Here is a 17,531-nt window from a genome sequence, read left to right as displayed (position 1 = left end):
TAAGCTTTGGGTCGGAATGTCCTACTGTAGCACATATTTATGCATATTTATAGATTGCTCTGTACATAAAAGTTCTAGGTAGGATATTTTGATAGCCTAAATCTCTTTATCAAAAAATACTACCAGCATTAAATCTACAAGGCTGAAGTTAGTTTCTTTTTTGCCAGCTTCTTATTGGAGTTTTCCTGTTCCACTCTAGCGATAGTGATTAGCTATCACAACTACCAGTCTACAAATTACGTTGCAAACAGCGATGCTCTGATGTAAAGCCCTATGAGCTGGTACAGGCCTTTTAGCAGATAGAACACAGATGTTGGTCAAAGTTGTAATGACATTCAATTATATGACTTTAAAAAGACATATAACCCAAAAGTAACGTACAGCAATCGTATTAAATTTTTTAGTGGAGTAATCCTTCGGATTAGGTTACAATTACATTTTTAAACAGATAATCAGTAATCTGTAAGAGTAACCCTCCCAGCCATTTTCATACTGCCCCATTCCTGTTGAAGTCTATATCTGATGATTCTAACAGAGCTTTCAGGACCTCACAAGGAGTGAAAACAAAAGCATGCAGTCACCTGGCCCTCCTCTCAGGCTGCAGTCAGGAAGGAGCGCTCGCTGCACTGTTTGTTATCGTCCCGCAGACAATGAGGAGGAATCTGAGGACAAAGAGAGGGGAAAGTGTGCTTTCCACTGACAGCCAGAGCAGTCTGCCCCCACTCCCCACGGTCAACACAGGCACTAATAGCCCACAGCCTCAGTTTGCTTTCAGTCAGCGCTTCAGGTTAGCGCTAGTTGGACTTTGCTGTAATAGTTACTGAACTTATAAGGCTTGAGGGGCCTGAACTGTTTTATCCTGAAACAGGTCATTAATCAGAAGGGAAGCCTTTGTTTAACAGTAGCAGTGCTGTGATGAATGACAGAGGCTGCTAAGCTGTGTATGACTGAATAGAGGTTGTGTTTGAGTAATCTGAGGACACAGAGAGAGAGAAAGAGGATGACAGAAGCCGGGAGTGGGGGCAGTGGGGGGCTGACTAGTCAACTGGGTGTGTGAGACGACTCCTCAAGTTCTGCCCAGTGAAGAGGGTGTGTCTGGGAAATCCTAAATCACTCCCCAGAGGGGTAGAGAGAGAGAGAGAGAGAGAGAGAGAGAGAGAGAGAGAGAGAGAGAGAGATCCTAAGACTCCTGAGGAGAAAACCACCGGCACAGTTTGGCGTGGTCTGCGGAACTGGGCTGTTTGTTAAAAGCTGTTGCACGCTGGTCTTGTTGTTGTTCGTCAGTGGGAGTTTCAGCTGTAGTTGAGCATGCCAGCTACAGCACTGTGAGCTGCTCTTACCTGCTACTCGGAGACGGGAAAATACACATCTGTTTGTGTTCATCGGGACACTGCGGAGTACTTTCAGACAGGTGAGCTTCAGAGTTGAAACTTGTTACAGACACAGAGTTTTGATGTGTTGTCTATGCTGAAAAAATTGGAACAGAGCAAAAGTTTTTTTAAAGTTTGAATTGATGTAAAACGTTACTTTTGGTTATCTAAACTAAACGTTTGCTTTGTATTCTTTCATTCAGAGTATTCAAGTGAGTAGTAAAATAGCTTGTTACCACCTGCAGAATGTGCTTTTTAAATGTGTGCTTTGTTTACTCTGCCTTCCGCAGACACCATTCATGCAATACTCTCTGTAGTTTTCTTCAAATACACTTTGTATTATTGTTTTGATTGTTCAATCTGTCTAATATTGTGCTATGCGTACTGCATTACTGACTCCATTTACCACATTAGTATTTATCTACTCTGTTTCCGCACTTTTGTATTGTTTTGGTAAACAAAATGGTTCACACTTTATTTTGCAAGTCCCCAATACTAGAGATTATCTTAAATTGCAAGCAGACTGTCTGGAAAACTCATCTGATTTTCAGCAGTGTTGGGGTTGGGATTAGATTTGGGATACGTTTTGATAGATTATGTTACAGTAAAGTGGGTTTCCACTTGTCTTTCAAAAGACTGCATCAGTAAAAGATGTGAACTAAGTGTTTCAGAGTGGTTTTAGGTTAAATGCGCTATTCTAGAGAAATTTACCAAGTCTGAATCGTTCACATGAGGGGTGATAGGGGCCAGACGTCTCAAGCATTTAATGCTTCAGGTTATTACATGAAACGGTTATGAATACTCTGCCTAGTGCTTGAGATATTGTTTTATGGTAGCTTTGAGATGTGTAGGTCACTGGTTATTTTGGATAGTAAGTATAACTGTTATATTTACATATTGTAGACATTGTAACCCCTGGTTCCTACCACCACCACTGTAAACAAATCTGATTGGTAAGTTTCTCTACAATGAACTACTTCACGTCAAACTACACTGGATGACTTAACAGTTTGTAAATTCGGTGGAATTTCTCTTTCAATTTAAAGTTTGGTTGAGTTTAATATATATTTAGTTGAATGTTAGTCAAAGACAAGGCGAGCATCTGTAGAGCATCTATAGGGGGCTCTCAAAATAGAGTGTTACTGTTCTGCATGCCAGGCATTAAGGGCGGGCCAGTCTATTGTCACTTTATAACTATGTAGTAACACGCAGCTGACTGTATGTCAGCCCGTTATCCCATTATTTTACTTTATGAATTTATTTTTGACAGTTGTTTTTTTGATAGTTCTTCCTGTTTCTTCATCTAGTTCATTTAGTGATTGCTGTATCAAACAAATCATGTACTCTGTTTTTCATAGCCTTTTCTAATTGGCACTACTTTGCTGGTTTGCAAACTGCTGATAAATGAAATAATGTGATACATATTGATGCATGTGTATCGTGACAATGTGTTCAATTATTATGATGTTACATTTGTGCCATGTTCAAATTTTAAGTGTTATTGGATGTGACTTTCAATTGGATGTAAATTGCATGAATGTGTTAGAGTCAGTTACTGAGTCTGCTGCGGTGGTGCATTTGTTTCTATATGTTTGTGAATCGGTTGCTTATTGCTGAGAAGGGGCTGTGTATGTATTTGGGGGGTGCTACTGTTTCTATGGACTAGAGTGGCAGCTACCGCTGAGAGCTTTAATAACTTTGTGATGGATATGCCTCCCATCTTTTGGTTTTGGCTCACAATCTGAATGCAGCGCTGCAGGACGCACCATAGCAGCATGTTCTCTATAACACCCCCCCACATAACCCCAAACAAAGCAAGTGTCTGTGAAAAGTATTGTTCCTCAGTGTCGTTTGCTTTGAAAGACTGGCCAGGGGCCATAATAATCATCAATGTGTGAGTGGCAGTCACTTTACGCTCGTCAAAACTTGCTTCCTTTATCTAATTCTGACTTTTTGTTCTTCCTCAAGCATTTGTTCATTTGTAGCGTGGCTAAAACAGCTACTTTTAGCCCAGTGGCTGAGAGGCGGATATGACTCCTGGCTCCACGCCTTTGGGTGAATGGGCGTGTTGCGTTCACAGCTTTGCGTGTATTTTTGCACTTCCTACGCTGATAAGAGCGTCACGGTCAGCCATTCTCCGGAAAAGCAGACTATGAGGATACTTAAGCTTTGATTTGCGGCTGTCCGCTCTTATGGCTCTGTATCATGGTAGAAAAGAGCTGAATGGTGAAAGTGTTGTGGCTAGGGTGGAGGGAGTGTGTTGATGTATGGCTAGCCATATGTCCAGCTCAGTGGGGAGAAGAGCAGCAGCCTACAATGGAGACTTTAGATCATTAGTGTTTTGTCTACTTCTGATTTGCTGCTCGCATGGAACAGATTCTATTTTTAAGGCTCTTCCATTGTTAGAGATGTTGCTGGCAGTGGATAGTCTAGAACAACTACAAGCAGAACTGAGTGAGGTTGTAATAGATGCATTGAATTTAAATAGAAACAGAGTTCAGTTAGAATTAATTAATAATGCATTATTTCATAGAATAGCTGTTTCAAGCTTTAAACATTGGGCAAAAATATCATTCAACCCAACGAGAAACTGTAGTGCACTTTGTATAGAGTTTCTACCTGATGTATAGTTTCAAACACTACACTACTGAGCTGGACTATGTTGTTGTAACTAACTAAAACTAAGGAATTTGGAAATGACAATAATGAATTTGCCACCATGTTAACATTAGATTGATTACATGACAAAAAAAGGGAAAAACCAAAACAAATATCAGTCGAAATATATGTATTCTGTCAGTCTCCTATGTTGAATGTTCTATTAAGCTTGTCTAGTCTTGCAACAGTTGCTGCAAAAGTACACATCTATAGGTGGAGCCTAATTAATGACCAAGTATAAAATGAATCAACTCATAGGTTTATTTGCATACTGCTACTAAGTTATACTGCTACCAACGCACTTAAATCTGTTTATGATACATCAATCTATTAACGATAATACTATACTATTCTACACTAGTTACATTAAGGCAATAATGTACATTTAGACAAACAATTATTGTCTGCAGAATTGTTGCGATAAACATTATTATCGTGATCCAAACTCAGTTACGAAGTAACGTGAGCATTACAGAGCTATACCCAATAACTTGTATTTTCCTCAATGCCAATATGGGCTACCTTCTAATGTTACTTGATAATTTATAAGGATAACTGAATTCTGTACAGTGAGCATGTAACACTGTTAACATCCAGTGTTTCTCTGCATTAGTTTGGTTCGCCACCAAAATACTGTTAAACTAGCACACTGGCACCCATCTTCTGGGCGAACTTGTCCATTTTACTCTGTACTGGAGAGCAGATCTCACGTAGTGGAATTTTTATTTTCATTGAAAATGTACATTGTAATCTTTCCAAATGGTGTTCAAAGTATTTATGTGTGCTGTTAATTAGTCGGTGATGTTCTGTATGTATAGCATACTAGTTAATTAAGTGCAATCTTTTCTATTGTATCTGTTTTTGAATGAACCATAAATTAGAATAATTGTATAAAAGGAATGGTCAATAAGGGTGAAGCAATAAAAAAAACCTCACAAAGCATGAGAAAAGAGTGAAAATACAATAATTTGCTCTTTATTTGCTCTTTTATTTGCAATCTATTTATTTTAATTATCACAATATTCAACAACATCAGTTTTCGGCTCAAGGCTAACACTAACTATACTATAGCATACTATATTACACTATACTATACTATACTATCTATATAAACAGTATAGATTACATACGTTTAACTATGTGCATTATATTAGAAAGTAGTGCTATTAAATGAATTGCCAAGCAGAATGTTCAGCTTTGTTCTTGGCTTTTCTGTGTTCTTATGGACTTTGATTCATTCCATTAGAACTCCAGAAGGCCTCCTCTTTCACTCTCACACTCCAAATGACTGTTGTGCTTGATGCATGGCTCTGGGTTGAGAGCTCTTTAAACCCACGCGTTCACCCCGGCTTTTGTCCCCACTAAGCAGGTTTGAATTAATTAAAGGGGAACTGCATTATTCACAAGATTCCCACCAGCTCCCGTGGGGGGTGACTGGCCCGTGAGAGGCCAAGATGAGAATAGTCAGCTTGTTGTTTTGAAATGCACTGAATATTCTCCTCCTTCATGTGTTTAACCTTATGCTGTGAGCGCCTCTGTGTTTGTGAATGTCTCTGTGTTCTCCGAAAGCTGTTTATGGTGGCATACGTGTTTCTGAGCTGCATGAAGGGAAGAAAGAAAAGCACAATGTGACCTGGTGGTGGTCTGTTATTGTTCCTAATACAGTTCCTTCATCAGCTCTTAATACTCTTGCATAATCATTTCCAACTAATCTGTATGAAAGTAACTTATAATGGGCACATAAAGGCTTATTTTAAAAAAGGCTGACAAGGATGAATGGCAATAGTGAGGCTGTTTCAACAAAAGCATTCATGTGAACAGTGTGGGCCAGTCTTAATAGAGATTACAGTAATGGCTTTCCTAGAAAACAAAGGCATTTTAACTCTCCTTAAGATGACAGAATGTGCGAGGCAGAGACAGTCAGGCTGTGTGTGTGCGTCTGTTAGAAAGAGTGATAGATAATAATGTCAGGAACAATTTGCTGGTGCCTTGAAAAGCTGAAAAGTGAGAGTGAAAACAGAAGGAAAGGGAAAAACAAGGAGACTTATCATAAAAGATAATACTATAATTGACCTCTCCACAACTGCTGTTGCAAGCATAGACAAGCTTTATACAATGTTAGTAAAAATCCCATTGATGAGAAACTGCAGCAGTCTTTCTTTAGAGTCACTACATTGATGGCACAATGTATTAAGCTTTTTGCCGCTGTTTGAGGCACAAATCAGATGTGTTTGGCCCATGAGTTATGTACAAAACTGCTGCACAAGCCGTAAATGCAAAGTAAATGCAAAGTTAAAGTTAGTTACGGTAAAATTTGTTTGAATTTGAAGGGCTGCGCAAAGTGTGGGGGGGTAGTGCAAAAAGTACATATTCCTCTGAATTTTGAAAGTTTGAGCAACTTGCAGCAACTAATTTTGCTTAGATTTTCCTTTGCCTTTTAAAACCAGATGTAAATTTGTGTTAGATTAGACGTGTTGTGGAGAGACTTCCTTCAACAATGACCATAGCCATAGCGGTCAGATGGAGACACTGAAAGATTGTTTACCACTACATTAGTATACAAGAAGATGCAGTGCAAAACATGCAGTGACGTGGCTGCAATATGCATGTACAGTCCGAGTTATCATTGGACAAACTCTATTTTCTTCACCGGAGTAAAATAACACCTATTTAGAATGCGTTGCTGGGAAAGAACTTCATTTATTATTATTTATTATTGTTGCCATCTCTTCTTCATTGCCATCATGAGCTTGATTATTTCACTGCCTCTTTTTAACCTTGTGCCCCAGTATGGAGCAGTTAGTAGGCAGGGCTATACAGAGTTTATGTTTTAAACTCAGGCACACTGAGGCTTCTTAGCGGCACAACCGTCTAAACGTTGGCCCTGAAGTGACGGCGGTGCCATAGTCATTCATTGCCAGGAATCCAAGAGAACATAATTGGCCTTGCTTTTCATGGGTGGGTAGGATGGTCCTCCCTATCTCTCCATCACTCAGTGTGATGCCAGGCAACTGTTAGCTGATGTTACAGGACTGGCAGTTTGCATTCTCCTTCAAGTGTGTTTAGCTGTCCAATGGCGTTCCGTTAACAGTTATGATACGATATGGTTGTGCTTTACGTTCCTCAGAGGATGCTCATGCTAGGCTTCCAGCTTTGGAAGTATTGTGTGATTTGAGAAGACCTAGCTAGTGGGTAGGTTAGGACATGACTAAATTGGGGATATAATTAGGAAAAATGCCAAGAAAATCAAGCTCATTTTGGATGTATATTGTGGCCCCATCAAGGCATGTTTCATGCTCCTTTGGTTAAACATCTAGCATTGAGTTTCCAGTTTAAAATGCTACTCTACCAAGCTAAGCTTTACATTTGTAGCTAATCTGAACTACACAAGTTGAAAATGGCAATGAATTTGCCTCCATCCTATCATGAACCTGATTACACAACAAATTATTACATTCATACTAGGCACACTCTGCATGTCTGAAACATACAGTGTCACCTTTCAGTACAAAAACAACAAATAAACACAAATTGAAATGAATGCTACTCTCTAAATTGTACACAACAATTACAGAGTTGCTGTAGTTTCTCATTAGGTTGAGATTTTGCTTCTAACTTCGCAACAGTTGCTACGAAAGAACATATTTGTATGCGGGGCCTGGAGAGGTTGATTGCTATGGGAGTGCATTTGTGTGTTCATGAGTGTCATAAATATGTAGAATCTGTGTGAAGGACAGTGTGCAGTGCAGAGAGGGACAGAGTGCATATAACAAAGAAGGATGGCCGTAACCTTTCAGTGGGAGGTCATAAGGGGTAGAAGTGTAATGGTTCTAAAAGGCCATGATAAAATAGATTAATTAAGAAGGTCTTTACCCTCTGTTTCACATATTCGTCATCTGTGGTTAGAAGGGAAAGTTAACCGTTAACTCTCTGGCTGACGTAATCCTGAGCCGCAGGGGGGCTGTTATACCTCTGCATTCCTTTACAGCCAACAGCTGTCTCTGTGCCACACACAGTGTGGAGCGCCTGCTGCCTGAAGCGGGGCACCCAATCTCCACCATGCAGTGGCATCTCAGATACCAGCCTGCGGTTATATAAAGCATCTTTTTTAACGCGAGGGGTGCATGCCAGTGGAAAAAACACTTAATTACTGTAGGTTTCAGTCATGCAGGGTATGCCTAGTATGAATGGAAAAGTCTTAAAGATTAGCAAAGATTTCTTTAGAACAGTGTTCACAGACATCCTCCACTGAAAGCCTTTTATAGGTAGAGACGTTTTAAAAGGAAAATTCCATGATTTTTTCAAAATGCTTGCATAACTAGATCTTTAGGTTTTAAACAAAGTCATTCAGAGTGGTTTAATGTGAAATGCTTTGTTCTAGAGAAACTTATGGAATTGTTCACAACAGTGAACAAAATATAATGCTTCTTATAGCTCCCTTACAAAAAGTTGTTATAAGAAATGGTTGTGAGTATCTTGACTATTGCCTGAGACAATACAATAATTTTTAGATAAGATTGTCACCTAAAATGGATTTTTATATATCTGTTCATGGCAGAGAGGTACATGTAGCATATTGTAAGGCAAACTAGTCCCCAAAGAAAGTTTTTTTTTTTTTTAATTTACTCCTACTTAGCTATCAGTATTACATACAAAACTCAGAAGATGTGTTTAGGATCATTGGTGGTTTTGAATAAAATGGCTATATTTGCATTGTAAATATTGTGACCGCTGGTTCCTATCAAAACTACTACAAAGAAAAACTAAGTCTGTAAGTCTTTCTACAGTGACCCATTTCACATTTGACCATTTTGAATGACTTTGTTTAACAACCTCAACAATTGATTTATGCAGAAACTTTGAAATATATATAGTGCAGGAATGAGACAAATATATACGTATTATATATATTTGATATATATAAATAGGGTACATTTTTGAAAATTTTACAGTTCTGGAAGACGTTCTTTAAACAAAAGAAATTAACCTTTATATTAGAATGTAGTGTAGTTTTTAATGAGATTTTTTAAAACATGAGTATTATATATAATAAAAACATTTATTATAAAATGTAAAATTACAAAATGTGATATTACAAAATGAAGTATTGCAAAAATCCTCTTTGGTCTGGGCTGAATCACTCAAACACTGAGCTGTGAGATACTAGACTGCGCTGGTGTTTCATTTGTGGTCAGCCAGGCCAGGACAGGGATTAAGCTTACAAACTGGGCTCCAGAGTTACTCACCTCTGCCTGACAGTACTGGACATACTGAGCTGAGTGAGTAAGACAGCACGGCCCTCTTACTCACATACCCATTATGCCTAAAAGCACGCAGCGTGTTCTGATGTTTATCTCTTAGTTATCACCATGTTGCAGCTATTACGAAACTACGATGGCATAGCACGCTCAGTTTCTTTCACCTTTCGGCCTTTCAAAGCATCATGGAGCTTGGGACGCTCCAGAAAGGACACTACAGGCTCATATTCTACATTTTACATGTGTTTTATTATTGTCCCCTAAGTCATTCTACGACATTTGTGTGGTTTTATGTGCCCAAAACACCTGTAATTCTGTTTTCAACAAGTTATGCTTTTGTTATGGTTCTTGTAAGACTGTTTATATGTAAATGACATTGGTGACAGGCTGCAGTGTATTGTGCCATGTTCGAAAGGCAGACCAGGCTAAAATTTATGGAACAAATGCAGTTTAGCCTGAAATTGCTGTAAAAAAATAAACTTTAGGAATTCCTTTTGGATCTCTATAGTCTTTGTAGTAAATTATACATAGCAGTGCTGCTGGAGATTTTAGACACCTCAGTGTCACTGCTGGACAGAGTCCACCAACCAAAAATATCCAGCCTACAGCATCCTGTAGGCATCCTTTGACCACCGATAAAGTACTATAGGATGACCAACACAAACTGTGCAGCAACAGATGAGTGAGTGTAAAAACTCCAGCAGCACTAATGTGTCTGATCCACTTGTACCAGCACAACACACACTAAGACGACACCACCACATCAGTGTCATCGCAGTGCTGAGAATGATCCACTAGCCATACAATACCGGCACTGTGGCGGTCCTGTGGGGGTTCTGAGCACTGAAGAACAGGGTAAAAGGGGGCTAACAACGTATGCAGAGAAACAGATGGACTACAGTCTGTAATTGTAGAACTACGAAGTGCACCTATATGGTAAGTGGAGCTGATAAAATGGACAGTGAGTGTAGATACAAAGAGGTTTTAATGTTATGGCTGATCAGCGTACATAATACTACTAAACACTTACTCTGTGGCATATGTTGAAACAAAATCTTAAATATCTGAAACATTTGTTGACAGGCTTTAAACACCGTGTTTACTGTGGCACTAAAATTCTGTCGTTTAGGCTGAGGGGTTTTCTTCAGTCAAAGACTTGTTATTTGAAGCTGTGTTGAACCTGACAGGTTTTAATAGGGTTTTATGTTTGTAAAGGCCTCCAGCTAATAATGGGACTAAACTAAAATTCTCGACTAAAGACTCAAGAATCAACTTGGCATAAGTTGACTTGTGGACATCTCTGCTTACATAACAGAGCTAAACCAGAGGGGGCGCTGCAGAGGCAGAACTGGCCACAGTGATTATGCTATTTTAGCAGATGAAAAAGAAGTGTTCAATATTTGAAAAGATTTATTATCCCAAACGGCTCTGTATTCCTTAAATAGTGTGCAAGGTAGGTTTTGAAATTCAAATAGTGCACCATTTGTCAAGTATGGATGTGGCTAGATCCCAAATTAATATTTTAGCTATATTATGCATTGTTGGGGTGCAGGAGCCAGTGTTTAATTTCCTACGTCGTGCACTACGTAGGGAGCAGGGAGCATCTGAGATTTAGCCCCAGCATGGGAAAAGGAGCGCTGTTAGACAGGTGATATATAAGACTCCCAGTGGTAATTTGGTGACCAAAAAGTGCATATAAAGCACTTAAAAGGTTTTTGCAGTAAATAGTACTATGTTATCATAGGTTCATTTTTATTTGACAAAAGGAAAAAAAAATAAAATGACTGCATTGTACAGTGATGGGCAACAGAACGATCTTCTCTTCATTCAGCAGTCCAAGGTTGCGTGGCAATGATTTCATACTTCAAAGGAACAATGTTTCTTGGTGGAATACTTGTTTATGTTGATTGTTATTGATAATAACTTTAAATAATGTTCTAAAAATTGCATTTTAACATGTTTTATTTTGGCTGCCATTTTATAAAAACAATAAGCCACTCGAGGCCATGCATTACTGTGATTTTATCATGGGGATGGGGGCTTATTGCTTTATTATGCTGGTCTGGTGACCAGCATACCAGCATCCGAAACACAACACACACAGGTTTTGCTAATGAGCAGCCATGCCGGTCTGTGCTGGTTTTTCTAGGAGGGAAGCTTCTTCCGTGCTGACTGAATTCAAGTTATCCACCTGGAAGTGCAGCCAACCATTATGTTGGGATCATATACAAACACTCTAATTTGGTCTATCGTAACATTACTTTCTGCCTTTCAAAGAAGGAATGCTGTCTGAGTATGCAGGAGGTTCAGGTCCAGCTCTGAGGCGGTGTGTGACTGTGGCTCATCCTCCTTAGCCATGAGTGAGTGACACCAGTAGTGCGGAAAAGAGGCAAAAATACCGCAGGGGGATTTTTACCGAGCCATAATAATAACTCAGTCGCAGAGATCTGTGGATGTTAACGTCTGCTACCCGATCCAGGCCACATGAAAAGCAGTAAGAGTGAATGGGGTGTCCCATTTCAAGGCTCTGGACACCATGCAGGTGCTCCAGGTGTGGCAATCCACTGTGTAAATAAACAGACTGCAGGTACTGCAGAGTGTATGGAGGGTCTCTGTTCAAACCCCTGGCCTCTGTGTGGTTTTAGCTATTAAACATAAGGTAGATCACACAGAGAGCTTATATAAAGCCATTAGAAACACAGGAAGAGCGTCAGGGGAATACGGCTCAAGGGCTGTTTATTTGTTGTCAGTCTGATCCCAAAGCTGTGAAACACAGGAGGCGTGTGTGTGTGTGGTTTACAGTACAGGTTCAGACACTCCAGCAGGCTTCATCACCAGGGAGTTTCCAGCTTCAGTCACTGCCTTCTATGTTGGAGAGGAACACATGCTTATGATTGTATTTTCAGTAACAAACTTCATCTTTTTTAATGGAATGTGTTAACTATTCTAGTCTTGGGGTGGAATCTCCCCATGGTTGGAATGAGATCATGACTTAATGTCACACTTTGAAGAGAGAGAGGCTGCCTTGGTCTCAGATTGGGTTACACACACACACACATTACAAAAGGACAAAGGGGTTAGACAGCAGCATCAGCTCTGCTATGTGTCTGAGTGTTTTGGAGGCAAATAGCTTTATGTATGTGTATGTTTGTGTGTGCCATGTGTTTAGGGACTAGGGCAGGGCAATTTGATGCTATTTTATAGATTAACTCAAAGGAAGTGTTCAAATTTACACAATTGTCCACTCACCCCAGATGTAGTCAATCAGACAAGACATGTTTGGTATCCAAACTGCGCTTCTTTAGCTTAAGTCTAGAGCTATGAGGCTAGTAATGCTAACAAACATTTGAAGTGAATAATCACCCAAATCTTTTCTGTAAATTTGACCCCAAACCTTCTCTCAACACACTCAAACTGCAGCCAGCTCGTCATTAAGGCCACACAGACTAGTCAATGTGGTTTAGAGCACAATATGACAGATCTGTAAACTGTGAACATAGATTAATATTTGATGGTTTAACAGCTGCTAAAATGACAAGCCTCTAGAGAGGGCTGCACTCTTTTTGCACAAAGTTTATACTTAAGTTTGTGTGCAAAGTCATTACTGAGACCTTAGTAACAACTAGCCCATGCGTTCATCATTTTAACGTGATGACTTTTTCCATGAAAAAAATATCCAGTATGGAAGTAAACAATGTGTACAAGTTGAACTGAATAAAACTGAATATCTGTAACCTTTGTTGATGTATTCTTTAATTTTTCCTTGTGACAACCAAATAGGCTGCAGTTAAGCAATGGTTTCTGGCTAATCGAGCCGTAAGTAAAATCACAGCATATAGCATTTAGTGTTTTAAGTTTTGGTCTTTTTTGTGTTTTCTGGGTTGTGTCCCCACCTGCTAAGGGGGAGGTTTACTTACTAACAACTAAGCTTAACTTTAAACTAGTTGGTGGTTTTGATGGTTTTAGTAATGCATAAACCTGAACTTAGTAAACATTTATGTTACAACTAGCCTACGTTTGAACTTATGTACGGCTGGTGCAGTCGGCCCCAGGGCTTTGCTTAGATTCTTGCTGGAAACTTGTTTTCAGAAAAAGAGCAAATCTAGAATGTGCAACTGCTCCACTAAAAAAAAAGGCACATCTTAAAACATGAATTAATAATAATTAATATTTATTTATTTATTTATTTGGTAACACTTACTAAGACTATAGATTAAATGAGTTTCTTAATGATCATTAATCTGTATAGTTACTTTTAAGGTCATTCAAATCATTAATAAGATGTTATAACGTAAATATAAAGGGTAACAGGGACCTGTTGCATGCTAAATAGTGAGTCCATCTTGCTGGTTACCCATCTTACTTTGCCCTCCCCATGTCAGCATGAAACTATGGAATAAAATGTGCAATAATTGCTCATTAATGTTTTTAAGTTGCTTATGACCTAATTAACAGCCATCAATAAACTAATTTTTAACCATTCATAAAACCATCTTTTTACTATTTTCACTCCTGTTGCTCTTGAACTTAAGGGTAGTGTTGACTTTGATGTAGATGTAGCAGCATTTTGCTACAGTAATACAGAAGTCAATGGAAATACCACACAAATACAAATTTGTATATGTGTGGTGTGAGAACACACTCCTTAATGAGGGCAACGTGCACACATACATCTCCTAATGAGTCAGAAAGCTCAGATACTGATGATTGCTCGTGTTTGTATGCTGGCACATTATATATACTCTTTACATTTTGCGCTGAGCTCCTTAATCAGCAAAGGGGCTGAATGTTACAGTGAAGACAGAGACAAGGAAGACAAATGGAAAAAAAGGAGAAGAAACAAAACCTCACAGAGCGTGCTTAGATTTAATTGTAATTACACGAGCACTCAGCGCAACTGCATGAATCTAGAGCTCGACCCTTTACAGGAAGATAAACAAAACTTTCAGACTCTGCATTGTTAGTACCAGTAAATATAGATATGAGTAAGACATTTGTGCTTTGACATGCAAGAACAAGCACAGAACCTTTCAGAGGCTGTATCCGTCAGTGAGTGTAGACGTGCCTGTCCCGTGTCCAATGCTAAGCGCGCGGAGGCTCCACTTTTATGCCCAATTAGTGGTGCCACAGGCAGCCTGTGGAATGCTGAGGTAAATAACTTTTGGAGAGCGCAACAGGAGATTGTTATCTGCTGTTCATGTGGTCAGAAAGGAGGTTCCCTCTAAGCAGCAGCCATATTCATCAGCCTCTTTTGCTCTCACTCAGCCAGGAGACAGCTCTGTAATAGCAGTAGAGGTGTAATTTGTACTTTTGTCTCATATTTCGGCTTAGAGTAACAAAACACAGCACACCGGTGTTCGTATTATGCCTCAGGGCAGACATGAGCACCCTGCTTATACATCAGCACGGCCTCCTGCAAAACACCCATCGTGATTATTCCCAACACCATGACAGCTTAGCCGTGTTTTCACAATGGAGCCGCAAAAAGCAGACTCCCCTCAGATAACCTGCCAACATTATATAACCCATGCAGAAAACCATCTGAGCATAATGTGATGTGTCATGACTGAGCATAAAACAATGTGACTGTGGTAGCAGATTGATGAAAGGCAAGCTTCAAAGGTCTCAGCTCTGGTGTTATATCTCCAAAGAGGAAGTCAGTAATCAAAGCTGAGAAGGCAGCACTGTTGTGAATATGTGATGTGCTGATTATCTTCACTACTCATTGGATGGTCCTGTTTTGGTCCTATTTGTCCTAATTTAGAGGTCTTTGCTTTCAAATGCTTTTTAGTTGGAAACATGGCTAACTACTTAGCTATTCTGACCAATTTGGATATATAGTGATGTTTAGCAAATGTTTAATTAGTGACTATTAATACTAACTTGAATTTAGACAAATAAAGCATTTCATACCACTGACGACTAAAACTGTCCTTCCTCCACCAAGACGAGGGAGTAAAGGTTGCAAGCTGGAAACTCCAGTATCAATATTTTTTCTGAAGTTTCTGCAACTTGATTGGCCGTTCACCTGCAGCTTTTAGATCAAGAACTCAACCCAAAAGAAGCCTCAAGGCTTGAGCTAACACTAGTGAAAAATCACTCTGCATGGATCACCCTGCATGGATCATGGATGGTTCAAATCTCAACTGGCTTGTCTGCCATTTTTATAATTTTTTCTTTTACCATTTTATCAGAAGATGCTGTTTTGGCATATTTTAAAAGGACAAATCATACCAGTCAATATGTACTCCAGGGGTGACCAATCCTGGTCCTGGAGATCTACCACCCTGCGAAGTTTAGCTCCAGCCCTAATCAAACACACCTGATCCAGGTAATGAAGGCCTTCAGAGGCATCTGAATATAAATGCCAGGTGTGTTGGATCCGAACTCTCAAGGGTGGTAGATCTACAGGACCAAGATTGGGCACCCCTGGTGTTCTCAAGGTGTACTATGTGTACTCAGTGTTCTCACACCAGTGTGCGCAATGTGGATCTCCTTTGTAAATAGTGTAAAGGTTGGCAGGTCTAGGAACTCAGATAGCATGTGAAAGCAGCATTAATCCAACATACTCTCAATTGGCTTCCACAGAGTTGAGGATGATGGCGGAGGGGAGGTTTGCCAGCCTGCCGAGGAATCTGCACATGGGGCGCCAGTGCCCACTGTCCTCCTCTATGGACTTGCTGAGCTCCAGGCCTGCCGTGGCAGAGTTGCCTCCTCCTGGATACAACAGTGTCTCAATCCATGGCACCCTGCCCCGGAAGAAAAAGGGGAGTGGCAGTGCCCCTGTCAGGCCGTGGGAAATGTGTGGGTCACTGCCGCATCCCAGCCGCTGCCGCCTGCCCTCGTCTCCGCTCATACACAACATTATAGAGGAGCACCAGCCTTTTCATGTGGCCAGAGAGGACTGCACAGTGCACAGGTGAGCTACCCAACACCCACCAGTCAAATACTGTAGCGCTCTTAGTGGTAATCTTATCTGCTGCACGAACATTCACTGTGGTACGTACACTGCACAAGAGGACAGATATGAAAAAAATCTGTGTAGGCCAAATTTCTGCCAGTACAGGACACAGAAACAAAACGTCCTGTGAGGTTTTTAAATCTTACTCTACATCATCAATAATAATATCTGAGCAATATCTGAGGAAAAGCACAACCAGTCTACAAAGACATCTTCAGAAGCAAAAAAATGCTAGATTTTATAGATTAGATGCTCTAACTTTAGGATTAGCAAACTTGGAAGCATCCCTTATTTCAGAGTTTGTAAAAATTCAAAAATATGTAATAGCCTAGCAAGTCTACTTATTTTTTGTATGCAGTACAGGGAGATTCACTCAAAAGAGGCCTGGAATATTCTGTTGTAACTCCTGTTAGGATGAAGCAATCTGAACCAAAAAACGCGCCTTACCAAACATACCTTGACGTATGTGTAATCGATTGCATTACATGCGATGCTGGAAGTGATCTCTGTTTCCTGACAGGCACATGAAGGGGTGCGGGGGTATGCACCTGAAAGTTGCAAACAGAAGTTAAACATAGCATGGCTCCAACGCAGGGGCATTCTGGCTTGTTTGAAGCTCCATATACTGAGGAGCACATTGGACATTGTTTTGTTTAGATTGCTTCGTCCTAGCGGGAGTTATTACAGAATATTCAGGGCCTCTTTCAAATGAGTCTCCCTGTATAAAAAGTGTTTTATATTTTAAATTTCTCCATAATTAGCCCTTGAAACGATTATGCTACGATAAAGCTAATTAATCTTTAACTCCCCTATGAGGTTTCCAATGTCAGCAGTGGTGTTATGTTTCCCACACTGGGTTTAGTGATGCTTATGGTAGGTCCTAATTAAACGCTTACTTTGTTTATTGCATCTTTAAAGTAACTGTTATAGAAAAAATAATTAACTTAAAACATGTTTCTGAATATTATTGGAGGACCCTGTTTGCTGGCTTGCTTAAACTATACTTTAGATAACTTCAGCTAAATCTCAAATGGCTCCTACTCCCTATGTAGTGAACTGTGTAATTATTATACAGAGCTCTATTGTAGCCTTAAGCATATCCCCCTGATTCTCCCATTCAGATGCTCCTCAAACATGTTCCAACGCTTGACGACAAGCTTAATAATAAAATATTTTTGAAACTTAAAAAAATATCCATATATCACTGCTTGCTTCCATACTTTTGGACTGCCGTGCAGATGTTAGAGCTTGACTCTGTCTACTCACCTCATGTAAACTCACTTC

At 39.8% G+C, this 17,531-nt stretch overlaps 1 protein-coding gene across 1 annotated transcript in view; it reads left to right on the top strand.

Annotated features, from left to right (window-relative positions):
• Window positions 1–1,141: 1,141 nt before the first annotated feature.
• Window positions 1,142–17,531, top strand: part of bcar3 (BCAR3 adaptor protein, NSP family member) — an 80,065-nt gene continuing 63,675 nt past the window's right edge. The window contains exons 1-2 of the mRNA XM_036579180.1: window positions 1,142–1,411; window positions 15,875–16,205. Of these exons, the coding sequence (XP_036435073.1) occupies window positions 15,883–16,205 (323 nt within the window). The 5' untranslated portion in view covers window positions 1,142–1,411; window positions 15,875–15,882. The remainder of the gene's footprint in view (window positions 1,412–15,874; window positions 16,206–17,531) is intronic.

Source organism: Colossoma macropomum, unplaced genomic scaffold, assembly GCF_904425465.1.
Source record: "Colossoma macropomum unplaced genomic scaffold, Colossoma_macropomum, whole genome shotgun sequence".
NCBI lineage: Eukaryota > Metazoa > Chordata > Actinopteri > Characiformes > Serrasalmidae > Colossoma > Colossoma macropomum.
The sequence above is the reverse complement of the archived record's forward strand: the minus strand, read 5'-3'. Positions and strand labels throughout refer to the sequence as shown.